This window comes from Coffea eugenioides, chromosome 6, assembly GCF_003713205.1.
Source record: "Coffea eugenioides isolate CCC68of chromosome 6, Ceug_1.0, whole genome shotgun sequence".
In the NCBI taxonomy this organism is placed as follows: domain Eukaryota; kingdom Viridiplantae; phylum Streptophyta; class Magnoliopsida; order Gentianales; family Rubiaceae; genus Coffea; species Coffea eugenioides.
In genome coordinates this window covers 4989538-5002725 of record NC_040040.1, presented here as the reverse complement: position 1 = coordinate 5002725, position 13188 = coordinate 4989538, and the positions used below count along the sequence as shown (strand labels likewise).

Sequence of the window (13188 nt, the reverse complement as noted above, 5' to 3'; positions counted from 1 at the left end):
CTTTAGATACTCAATGGATTAGCATTCGAAGGATAAATCCCGACAATTACAGCCGAGACCAATTAGTGTGCTGGCTGTCCACTAATCCGACCAGAGAGTGATTCATTGGGGGAAACGAACATTAATTAGACACGAAGAGGAGAATAGTGTAAGCCTTTTTGAGTCTTGACTCGACCTCCTCCGTGTCATGTGATGTAAGAAATCGCAAGATTCCCAGTTTCATCCAGTTGTATAATGACGAATTATTAGATACTCGTCTTCTACCTAAACATAGTCATGGGCTTGCAAAAATGTACTAATAAACAAGTTCGCCCCAGGCATCCGTTCTTGCTCGTGGGTTTTCTGATCAAAAGGCACTTCTTGTAACTTTAAAATGTTTTGGTTAATATTATTATTCAATTAACAATTATTACTAAAATCATCGTAGTGCTGGTCCTTTTGAGGCTGCTCCTGAAAATTGCTCCAAAGCATTCATTCTTCTTCTTTCAGGTCTCAGCAATCGGACATCCATCATTAATGCAGGCGTAGCTCTGCATCGTTGATCCAATACAACAGAACAGTCCACTTGAGCCTTTGCTCAGAATTTGCCTCCAACTGTTAACCAGACTAGTAGAGTGCAATTTATTCGCCATGATTATTGGGTGATCTCTAGTTTATGGCCCCCGATAGGTTGCTTCATTTACAGCTCTGACCAAATAACAACTTCATTCTCATGCACGCAGTTTACTCTTTCTTTGTTGGCTTGTTTTCAAGATGATTAATTTGGTCTTTCTCAAAATATGTACCATTTCAGATTTGCTCGGAGTGATGTCTTGTTTTTTACTTTGTCTAAGTCCATCCAGTTGTCATCACTTGCTATCAAACAATTGGAAAATAGAAAATAGAATCCATAAGCAATTGAAAACGAGACGAGCTCAATCTGGAATTGAAACAAATCAGATGTGATTTTGTTGAATCTTTTTAAATCCCCAACTTTTACCAGTCATTTGCTGTTGAACGAATTCCAGCAACCACAGTGATGAAAATTCTTTTTTTATCAAAAAAATGAGCCAGATATAAACGCAATACCTATCATGAGAGGCACGCTTCAAAAAGGATTATCTGAGAGAGAAAGTTGAAAGGGGCACGATTCATCTTGGTAGGAGTACGAAAATCATAGTTTTTTTTTTTTTTTCCCAAAACGTTAGCTTTTACGAAAATCATAGTTGTGGTTGGATGGTTTGGGTTGGGGACATTTTTTTATTTAATATTGTTTTAGTTGATTAGGAGGTTCTAAAACTTGTAAGGAAAATAGGAAAAGAAAAAGTTTGAGAGTCAAATCAGAAATTTCAGTTTCAATTCACTAATATCTCTACCAACTAAACTGTGTGTTGAAAACTTTTATGCTTAATATACAACTTGATGACTTGTTTGTTTCTAGATAATTCACAAGTCATCTTAAAAAATAGTTATTGCTCGATTGTTAGAAAACCTTAATCGATTTTTAAGATATTATTGCCAACCGGACATGACTTGCCTTTCCTCGAAGGAAAAATGATAGTGAACTAGATAAGACTAGAAGAACATTTTGTCGTAAGATGTTAAAAAATTATTTTGCACGCAGACATCTTTTGGCTAGAAAAAAATAACATCTGTGTAAGAGGGAGTGTGAAAATCAAGTTGTCGTCCAAAAGTGAAGCTAGATTTTGACAGCAATCTTCATGATTTGAGCTTTTAATTATTGTCCCCCCCCCCCCCCCCCCTTTTTTTGGTTAAGTTATTGTCCTTATTTTTTTTAATTATTGTCCTTATTAGCTACATTTAGAACTGCAAACGAATTGAACCGCTCGCGAGCGGCTTGAGTCTGAACTCGAACTAATCAAGTTGAACACGAACTTGAATTCGAATTCAAAAATACTAAACTCATTAGCTAGCGAGCCGGATCCAGTTCAATTATATATATATATATATATATATGTGTGTGTGTGTTATTTTAATAGTAAAATTACATACATATTCTTAATATTTATTTAAAAATATTATTTTATTTATTTTTTAAAAATAAAATAATTATTTTTTTTATTTTTTTAAGCTCAAATTTGAGTAGAACTCGAGTTCGAACTTGAAATTTTGAACTTCTCGTGATCGAATTCGAGTTTCGTAAAATTATATTAAGATTCGATGCGATTAGGTCGAATCCCAATTCATCTCAACTCATTTGCATCGCTAGCTGCATCCGTTAAGTTATTAGCACCAAGAAATTTAAGAAAGTGGGATAGGAAGCAACTTCTGATAAAGAGCATTTTCCCCGATAAAATTTCATCCTTAAGAGACATAATTCATGTTCTTAGATGCCGCATTACGTGTTCAAATTTGTACTTTCCTCCTTGCTCTATCTGTTGTCTGTAGATAATAAACTGGCTACATGTAAGAGGAGAAGATTAACCACATTGAGCAGGACCAATGGTTTTGTTGGAGTTGGTTTGGCCTCTCAAGTTTTAACTTGACTGGTGGTTGATTCACTGCATCTTATTATAGACGACAGCATAGGCATGTACAAATCAAAGTCGCTTAGCAACTAAAGCTAACCAACTTTCCTCCAATTGCACCCTGAAAACCACCTCACTGAAAACACAACACGTGTCAGTTGTATCCACTTACAATCCTCAGACATGACTGTCATGTTGTCACTCATCCCTTCTGAAAGAGTGGGTGGTTTTTGATAAATCAGGCATTTATGGTGCAGGGCTGGGGAATCCCTTAGTTTTGATTTCCACTAAAAGCGACGGCCTCCGTTCTATTATTAATGTTATATTTCACATTTTTTATTGTATCAACCTTTTGAATTGCTATTTTTATGAATTTCTGTAGAAGGAATAAGGCATCGATTCGATGTATATTAGATAAAAAATAATATAAAAATATATTCATAAAAGCGTAAAATTTTTTCGAAGAAAAATCACAATCCAAATAATTTTTTTCTTCCAAACGCCCCTATTGCCCTCGTACGAGATATTGAAAATGGGATGAAGTAATTCAAGTGGGACTCAAATGAGAGAAGTCCCGATGTGCGAATTAGTTAGGTGCGTACCATGCAAAACCCATGTCCGATGACTACTTTTTTGTGCGTGTTTCACACGTCCCTTGGTGAGTACCAAACTTTCATTTCATCTACACTTGAGATGGGACCCGACAAGTATGATTCCTTGGAGTCGATGTGACTTGATGCCATTTTCAATCAGGGCAATGTTGGCAGCAGTACATAGAGAGATACCAATTGACGCACTGTGGAAAAAAGACAAAGTCCTATTAAGGCTATTTAGAGTTGGAATAGATTGATGTGCATTGTTAATGTTTTGAAAAAAAAAAAAAAAAGGATAAAAAGTAGGAACTCCAAAATGCGTCCCTAATTTTTTTAGAGACCAGAGAGTTTCTTCCATATTGGACAAATTGGCCTTTTTTTCTTTTTTTATCTCCTTTCTTTTAAACACTTTGTTGTGTTTCTAATTGAATTAATGAAGGGATCGAATCATTATCGGATCAAACGAATACACTATACACAGTCTAAATTTTTTAAAGAACCACGTAATATGGCAATTGATGGGAGACATTAAAGGCTAGGTGGTGGCCTGTAACGTTAGTTTTGATCCTCAATGATGGAGTAGTTTTGATCCTGTAACGTTAGTTGCAGTTGATAAGCCGTCCCAAGTGTTACTACTAATATTTGGGCCCAGCTCTCTCCATCGTGATATTTACATGATTCGCAGCACATGCATTTTCGAAGCGTCAGTCAATCGATCCTCATCGGGTTAAAAATGTCATTGCATTTAATTTCGAGTACTGCATTTCAGGCGTCAAAAGACGGAAATTTCTATGGTCAGTTTAAGTTGCTATTTCCTCCAGACTCATTTCTCAATTACGATACTAATTTAAGTATTCAACGTCTTAAAGCCGTTCATTTAACGGTTAAAAATAATTATTTCACTATCAAACCCAAGCAAATCCCGCCCATCCCGCCTATTTTGCCACCTCTAGTATAATCGTCGGATAAGTAGAATCTCAATTTCTTGAGGAAAAATCTTTTAAAACAACAACAACAACAACAAAAATTAACGGTAATCCGAACCAATATTAAAGAGAAACAACTAATGGCCAAATAGGAACAATCGGATCCGACAATTGGATTTTAATTATTGTCATTAGCCTTTAGATATATGTAAGAAGAAAATAGACGTAACAACCTAATCTTTACTTGCTCTTCCCCTTCTAGCGTGGATTACATATGATTGGTTCAAGGATGCCTTATTAACAAAACTGAGATCCTTTGTTTTAAGTAATCCTTAGAGTCAGATCCACCCAGTCAAAACAAATAAAAAATACATCAATCCTTTTCCCTTGTGCACATAATTCATGTGTTTCCATTGTAATGCCACAGTTACATAGGAACTGTCACTGAAAACGTTGTGAACTATTTCTGACCTGCATTAGTGCGGCCTTCCATTTCTTCTACCAAGATATGCACTTCTGGTCTAGTATCAGGAAATGGAAAGAAAAGAGTACTTTGTTAACCCGGAAAGACCGTATTAAATGTTAGATGACCTGGCCTTAAGCTGGGTTTTACTGCTCTTCATGATTGGCCCCTTCATTTCGCTTCGCTGCTCTGGTTAATTTCAGTTACAAGAAGTCTGTGAGGAAGAACTGTTTGGCAGAAGAAAGGCATATCTACAAATCCCAATCTTCCTTTTCCTTCTTCCCGCAGCAAAGGATACACATAAAACCCTCCTCCACTTCTCTCCCATAGACCCCAGACAACAGAGAAGTACATCACAATTCTGGCGGAATATTTAGGAGGGCCAGCTGCTTCTGTCGGAGTATTGGTTAAAATCTTGGTAGGGTGGTTCTTTTGTCCAGAATGAGAAGTATTACTACCTGTTACAGTGAGCATTCAATCCAGGTCTCGAATTCGTATTGTTCAGGGCCTTCCGGTCAGCCTTACCTCTCCCCTGGCTTAATTCCTTCGGTTCAAAATTCGGTTACTTGTCTGTACAAAGTCAAACTCTCGGCTGAAAAGCACTTCTTCATTAAAATCACATGGTGCGACTCAGTAGGCCAAGGCTTCTCAATTGGTATTGGGGAGGATACCCGTTCTCTTTCCAAATTCAGCAGAAATTCCAGGCAATTCAAGAAGGTCAAAGGCACAAAAGCCTTCGAATGCTGCGATTCAAGAATCGAAGTGCTCTGGGATCTGTCTCAGGCTACGTTTGACATTGGCCCTGAGCCGGTCAATGGATATTATGTTACGGTTTGGGTCGATTCTGAGTTAAGTCTAATTCTTGGAGACATGGAAGAAGAATTAGACGTGAGAAAAAGCACGTCCGGTGTACAATTGCCAAAATTTTCATTGCTTTCCCGGAGTGAACATTTCTCAGGGAATGCCCTGTATTCAACCAAGGCTCAGTTTTGCGACGCGGGAACATGTCATGACATAGTGATCAAGTGCGTTGGTGAAGACACGGGATCAAAGGATTCGGAATTATCTGTTACTATTGATAAGAAGAATGTCATTCACGTGAAGAGGTTGCAGTGGAATTTTAGGGGAAATCAGACAATTTTTGTGGATGGACTATTGGTGGATATGATGTGGGATGTTCACGACTGGTTTTTCAATCCGTCACCTGGATATGCTGTTTTCATGTTTAGGACGAGAAACGGGCTGGATAGCAGATTGTGGTTAGAGGAGAAAATGTTGGAGCAGAAGGAACAAGAGAGAGGTGGCTTCTCCTTGTTGATTTGTGCCCGTAAGACCTCTGACTAACTGATTTTCCTCCTCCTCAGTTGCCATTCTATCTCCATACTATTGGGATCCTTTTTCTCACCGTGTGTTTTTTGCCACGCAAACTTTAGCTTTATAGATTAATTAACCATCGAAAAGAATTATACGACGATATATAATATAGCAGTTAGGAGACCAAAGAAGATGAGATTGATTTGCAGATATTGCCGTTACACTACCATAGACATGGCTCCTTCCCATGGATTGGACCTTGTAGTTTCTGCTCTGTCTCTGTGATGAAACGGATCATTCCCCAACATATAATTTACGGGAATGATTCTCAATTGTACAGCTTTTACTCAATTTCCTTTGATTTTACGAAGATGATTGTTCAATGGAGTGCAGTGTTTATGGTCCCTCTTTCCCTCCCTCTCCAAGGTTGGACGTTGCATGTTAGAAAGTTGCTTCCTTTCGTTATTGCCTATTTGCCTCTGTCAGCAAATCATCCTTGCACTTGTAAGATTTAATCTAAAATCAAGCAGAAATTTATGATCCCTTAATCCAGAATTGAAGTTTTCTTCCGCAAGTACTCCTGGTCTGCAGAAGTTTAGGAGTATAATTTGGTTGCCAAGGAGTCGTAAAAAAACTTAGCCACTTTATTTGACAGCAAGGGTGTGCCGGATCTAAACTTTTTGGCTGTCCGGTCTGCAATACTTTTCCGGGAGCTGTGTAGTGTCTATGATCTAAAGTTGCGAGTTTTGCCAACATATATAAAAACAAGAAAGGCCGAAAAAAGAGACAGAATATATGCGTAAACCACCGGTGTCCAGAGAGCTATCTTTGCCTCGTGTGAGCAACTGGTAAGGTATCCATTGGCCAAGGTGTTAGCAAAAGTAATGATGAGAAAACATTCTGGACACCAAAGTATGTTGGCTGCACCTTTTTTTAAAATAAAAAAAAAAACCTTTTCTCTCTTTTCTTTTTTGGAAGGATAATTGCAGGGCTTATAACAAAAACAGAGCAGAACTAAAAGGCCAATTCTTTTTTGAAAGACAGTACTGTAAAAGTTCTCTTCTGATAATGAAAAGACCCTAAAAATCCTTCCCGTACCACTAAACTGACTCTAGTATCACTACAGATCATTTCTCTCCTTGATTGCATTTAAAAAAAGAACAGTAGTGCTTCTTCTCCGAACTGACACGAATATCGAGTGTCTGGTTGATGAAGTTAGCCCAAGTCAATTTTTTTCTCCGATTAAGCTAATTTCCAACCCTATCCTGTGGTCCGGTCGTTTCATATGCTCCTTTCAACCCTTGGCAACTAATCGAGAGATTAGAATTAAAATACTACATCCAACTCTCTCCAAGATTAGACAATTTTGGAAACCCCCCAAAACAGGCTGCTCACCTTCCTATGACTGCGTTCAACGATCCCAACCTTTCCCATTCAATCACTTTCTGGAGAGTAAGTAAACAGTTGAGACCAATATAGTAGCTTCCTTCGTCGTTTGCGTATCACTTTGCTGAAAGCTCTTTCGTCGCTATCCATTTAGTACTTACCTGCCATCTCAATTTAATGCTTCAGCCGCTCGTCACCGTTTTGACTCGGAAGGTTTATTTTTGGCTGCGTAATGTGTAGGTAGATAGCCAACATCCTATTGACTTATTCCTCCAATTTGAACTTCTCTGCAATTAAATTACCTAATGGGGAGCGAGGTTGATGGTTGTGATTTTCACATTCGAATTTTGAATGGCTTACATACTTTTGGAATAAAATTTAAAACATGTAGTCACACACACATATATATATATATATATATGTGTATATATATTATTTTATAACTATTATTGTAATTTTTTTTTCTACAAGGTGGTATTCAAATTTAGCCGGACTAATCCATCTCGTGACTTGCAATTGGACGTAGAATCCTTGGATCCATACTCCATTTAAGTGTCAATACTAGGACAAGTCAGACCCAAGGGGTTTGTTTGGATGGTAAAATTATTCCAAATAATATTTCGCTTACATCATAAACACATTTCTCAATCTACCTTTTTATATTCTCAACCACCTTTTTATCTCACATATATCACATCACAAAAAATGTTATTTCAAATAATATTTTAAATAATACTCTATCCAAATCAAAACAACCTGTTAGGAAAAGTCAGATGCTTCACAGACATTCAGAAATAGTCGCCTGTGTCCCGGGGACTATTCTTCGTATGAATATGACAAGCAGCAAAAATGGAGAGTGCATGTATTACCTAAAGATAAAAATATTCCTTCTACTTAATTGTGACCTCAGCTGATTTTTTTCGTAGAGTCGAAAATTCAAGAGCACAGTACTTTTTTTTATCACAACGATGCTCTAACCTAGTCTAAAGAGAGAGGAAGCGGACGGAATTTTTCCGTCGGAAAAAGCCACAATTAAGTGACAAGGCGGGAGGCAAGGGTACCAAGACATTTAATAGTACCAACAGCCCAAGAGGCTGCAGGCTCAAGAGCACAGTACTTGATGATGATGTAATTTGAGATTGCAAATTACATTTTTTTTTCTTTTTTTTTGTTTTCAATTTTTTTTTTGCACCCCAATCGGAAGAGTCCTATACTATATTCTGGGACGGAATTAGGGAGGGGCCACTGCCCTCACCGCCCCACCCCGCGCCTTCCCCCTGAAGTTTTTGAAAATTGGATATTCCTCTCTTGAAAATTTATGAAAGTAGGTTCTTTGTAACTTTAAATTTTTGTCCTTGCAAAAATTTAAAAAAACTATATGATATATACATAATTTTAGATATGTTAAAAATAGCCCTCTCTCTCTCTCTCTCTCTCTCTAATTTAATTTTCTGGCCGTGTACGACTATATTCTAATTCTAACAAAAGCAATCAATTGCAAAAAGATGTTGGCAATTTGTGCCTCTTGAAATTGAGAAGAATCACAGCAAAACGTGCTAGTGAACTTTGTTAGAAAGTTCAAATGTATGAACCTCTGTTACCTTTCTACTTTGGTTGGCAAATGTAACTTACTTCTGCTTGTTTTCGTGTCCTTAATATGCATTTTCTGTGCGGAGGTATGCCCAGTAATAGATAATTGTAACATTGATAGTGCATCAAATCCGTGATCTTGGTAGTTTAGGTTAACCACGGCAGCCCTTCCTATTGGGTTTTGCACTCTATTCATTGCTACACACAGAACAGATGATGCAAGTTCTAGTGACACTGGCATGGTTGCCTCCCTCTTAACTGCATTGCAAATCTTTTTTGAGACTTTGGTAGAGCAACTACTATTAATTCTTTTGGCTTCTGGGTAGTTTGGCTAACACTTTGCAAGGGAAATTGACTACGAACTCCACCTATAAAGCTTGTACAACGCCAGTCGGAAAAGGAAAGAACAGAATAATGCATATACTATGTGTGTCGTAATGGTTGATGATTGGAGGTTTGTCTTTGATCATCGCTTGTTACTGTTGTAGCCGCCTAGATATCTGGTAGATCGTGAGAAGGCTTTGGAATTTCTACTGATGCAGGAACCTGATTTGCCAAATTTGTCAAAAGCAAGATATGGGGAGACATTGTGCAACTGGGTTTTGGAAATCCATGAGAACTGCGACAGTACAAGTAGTTTCATGGATTGACTGAAAATTCTGCAGTTTAAGATTGTGACTGTTGCCAGTTGGCGACCATCTTTGAGATAAAACCAGGTATTGTATGTCACCTTTTTCACTTGGCAGCCCTTATATTGGGCTACTATACATAAATGACCTTAAGCATAGAATACTGAGTGCATCAGCTAGCGACTGCAAAATCTACTCCAGGGCATTGTTGTTTTGCTTCTTTAACGACATATCTAATGCTGTTATGAAGTATATGTTGGAATTTCATCTCTTTTCTTTGCTCTGGAAACTTGAATACATTATGCTTGCAAATTATCTCAATGATGCTGAAGTAATTAAGAGGCGGCTACCTGATTCCCCGTCATGGCTAGGGACATAGAAATACTGATGCTTTATAGTAATTGAGTTAATCTTCTGTGATTCAGGTAGCAAAAAGAATGCAATACCATCCATGGTTCGCCATCGCGGGTCGCGGTCGCGTCGCGGTCTCAGTTGTTCCACATCCGTCGCGGCATATCGGTTGAATATCGGGTGATATGAACATTATAACACATTAAAGATTCCAAAAATTTTGAAAAAATTACTAAAATTAGAAAATACTGAAAAAGACACAATTTAAAAAAATATCGAAGTCGACTCCGAGTTGACTCGGATATATCGACCGATATCATGTATCACGGATTCGAATCGGTCAATATCGGTCGAGTCAGAGCGAGTCGTCGCGAATATGGTAATATCCGTGATTCGGGGATCGGTATCGTACCGGTCCCTTTCGTTCCAGATACGACTCGGCCGATACGTATCGGTATCGGCCGATGTGGCGAACCATGATACCATCACGACAAACATAGTAGAGTTGGTATAATGCTGCTGTTCTACAACTGTCATTTTTTTTTTGGTTTTCCTGTTGGACGGAGAAGAGTTACTTTTAGTACATCTAGAAGCATTGGACGATAGCAAGGCATAGCAAAAAGTCTATTTTCAGCTTGGAAACATCTTTGGATGATAGATACTATTCTTGGTCAAGAAAACTACCGCGTGCATCAGCTGGTTGTTAATCTTTGACTGTTTGCGAGTCTTTGAGCTCAATTTTTGAATGAGAAATTACGTTTTCAGAATTTCTATCCATGATTCTGCCACTTGCACACAAATTTCTAATAGCTTGACTTGGATCTGATGTTCTTATTAGCGTTGTTTTTCTTCCCGTTGAATATGTCCTGTACTCCAGGTTCGTCGAAGCTAGGATATTTTTGCCCTTGTCCCATGGAGCATCAGCTGCAATTTGCAGGCAAGAATATTCCAGACTGGAGAAGAAGATTAGGAAGAATGTTGTAGTCACAGTAGCATCAATTTTAGTGTCAACTTGGTAGAGAATATATTCTCGGCAGTGAAGAATGTACATGTAATGATGCATTCGGATATTAGCAAGTGAAAAAGATGGAATAACTTGTGTGAGAAGTTAATGGACGATTCCCTAGCTACCTTGTGGCCAAGTGACCCTTGGTGATTCCTTTTTGAGATACACAGGGAAGGGTTGCAAACCCTGCAACGCGCCTTCCCTTGTGCTGAGTAACAATCTGGATGTTCCTTGCGTCTCCGATCCTAAATTTTGACAAACAAGGATCAAGATCAGGACACCTGAAACGATGGTTCACTCACCGGTGCCTTCCTTCCAAGTTCTGACGATGCTTAAAACGACTTTATTGCTTAATAATTACAATAGCTTTCTGTTTTTCTTTTTCTTAAAAAGGAAAAGAAAAGGACCAAAACCCTCATCGCCTGGAGCATCAATTGTGAAGACAACTGATAGTTTGGCTACAGCTCGACTTCTTGTATGCTGTAGCATCCCAGTTCCAAATTCCAACCCCCACGGCGGGCTCTGTCCCCACTTACTGTTTCCCGATTCCCCCTCTTCCCCAAGCCGGCGGTCCCTCGGGTCGCGGCGCACAATTTTTTATTATTTCTTAAATCTCAAGGGTCATTTATTTCCCCTACGTTGTTTGTGGGATGAAAAAACGCTTGGCCAGAGCAGAGGATGGTAATGATCATCAACTACAGGTCACCTTATGCAAAATGCCAGAGAGTCTACTACTTCCGGCCCGAAATGGAATTTTTTTTTTTTAAAAAAAAAGTCTACTGACTGACTCTGAGGGTTATTAGGTCATGCATCATGAGTTGTAAATTTTAATCGTAGCTACTATTTGGAAATTTTAGGTACGTAACAGGACCATAATAATTGAAGTTTGAAATTTTTCTTTATTGGGTAACAAATGAATTGACTATTGCATTCTTTTAAAGGAATGAAAGAGAGAATGAATGTCATGGGAGTTGACGTGTTTGATGGCCTGTTTCTCTATGCTGATGGTTACTTTGGCGGGGCATGAATGAATATAAACATATTAGTGGTAGGATTCGTTTAGTACACTGCACTAATAAAAAACAAAAAAAAGAATACAAAAGTGAAGGTTGGGGGGGCGCAATAGTCAATAGAGGCGTGAGCGATGGCGTGGTGCAGCCATCATTAGACATAGCCCGAATAAAATTCACAAATTGGCCGGGCTTTGCTCAATTAAATACCCGTTTGTTTTGGGCGCCAGAGGCTCAACACACCGTCGCCAAGATGCCGTCAAAGACAAAGCTAGCGAAATGGGATGAGGGAGTTTTGTAAGTTCATGTTACCCAAAGAGACAGGGAAATGCTTGTTCTTTCAAATGGAATCGAAGCAATTGGTTAGCGAAGAATCGGGAGAGCGCGGTTCGATAGCACACCAAACAGGCGCCATCGAACTGACTTGCAATGAGCCCTCTCCCCCGTCGTGATTTTGACGCTCAAGTCAATATTGTATTTTTTATTAGTTCATCCACCTATTATTTATAAGGTTTCCTTGGATATGTATGAAAGAGCCCAGAGTTATCCTTCTACTTCTCATAATTATTCCATTCATCAGTATGAATTCTATTAGGTTACTAGAGGGAAAGTTCTTTTTAAATTTTGACCCCGATTTTATCTCGAAGATTTGGTTGCGCCCGACTGAGATAATTAGTTCGGCGCAATTCGGGTTCGAGGGTGAGGTCTGAACGGAATTCCATGGCCCTAACACGTGTCCGTCGAGAGTTTTCCCTTCTACAGTTAGTTTTTCACCGCATCGTGTTTATAATCATCAAGTCTTTTTTTTAATTATTATTATTAAAACGCACATTGGTATATAATTCTATTTAATTTTTATCAGTTATAAGGATAAAGACAAAATTTTTAACAGCCCAATACCTTAAATGTTTTATTTACATATCGGTTAGCAGACATATACTGATGAATTAATAGAGTAAAAATAAAAATTTTATAAAAAAAATTATATGTCTAAATGAGGAGAGGATGAAGATCCTTCTGAATTGGGTCATCTATGGATGATATCCAGATTGCAAAGAATCACTTCATCCTTTTGCGCTTTGGGTGGGTGCCAAGATCTTGCAATACCGTTTGTTTGGATTGCTTCATATTTCTCCAATTTTATTTGCTTACATCATCTTTACAATTTCCAATACACCTTTTTATCTTCCCAATATCTTTTTATCTCACATACATCACATCACAAAAAGTGCTACAATAAAAATATCTCAAATAATCCCAAATAACTTACAATCCAAACAGATAGTTTATTGATGACTAAGAGACATGGTGAATGAAATCGTGTACTAATACCTTCTATTGTTTCATCAGCTGTATTATTGTCTTTGTCTGAATATTTAGTTGAATGAAATCAGTTATCACGTTTTATCCAAAAAAAAAGGGAAAATGTAAAACAAAGGACATGAATCAGTA

General features: G+C 38.0%; 1 protein-coding gene across 1 annotated transcript; it reads left to right on the top strand.

Annotated features, from left to right (window-relative positions):
* The first annotated feature begins 4891 nt into the window (after nucleotides 1-4891).
* Nucleotides 4892-5794, top strand: LOC113773434. The gene has a single exon (XM_027318084.1). It carries the CDS (start codon nucleotides 4892-4894, stop codon nucleotides 5792-5794), a length of 903 nt encoding a protein of 300 aa, XP_027173885.1.
* The last annotated feature ends 7394 nt before the right edge of the window (nucleotides 5795-13188 follow it).

Coding starts and splice junctions, on each gene's coding strand:
- LOC113773434 (XM_027318084.1), top strand. CDS start 4,892: ATGAGAAGTATTACTACCTGTTACAGTGAGCATTCAATCCAGGTCTCG.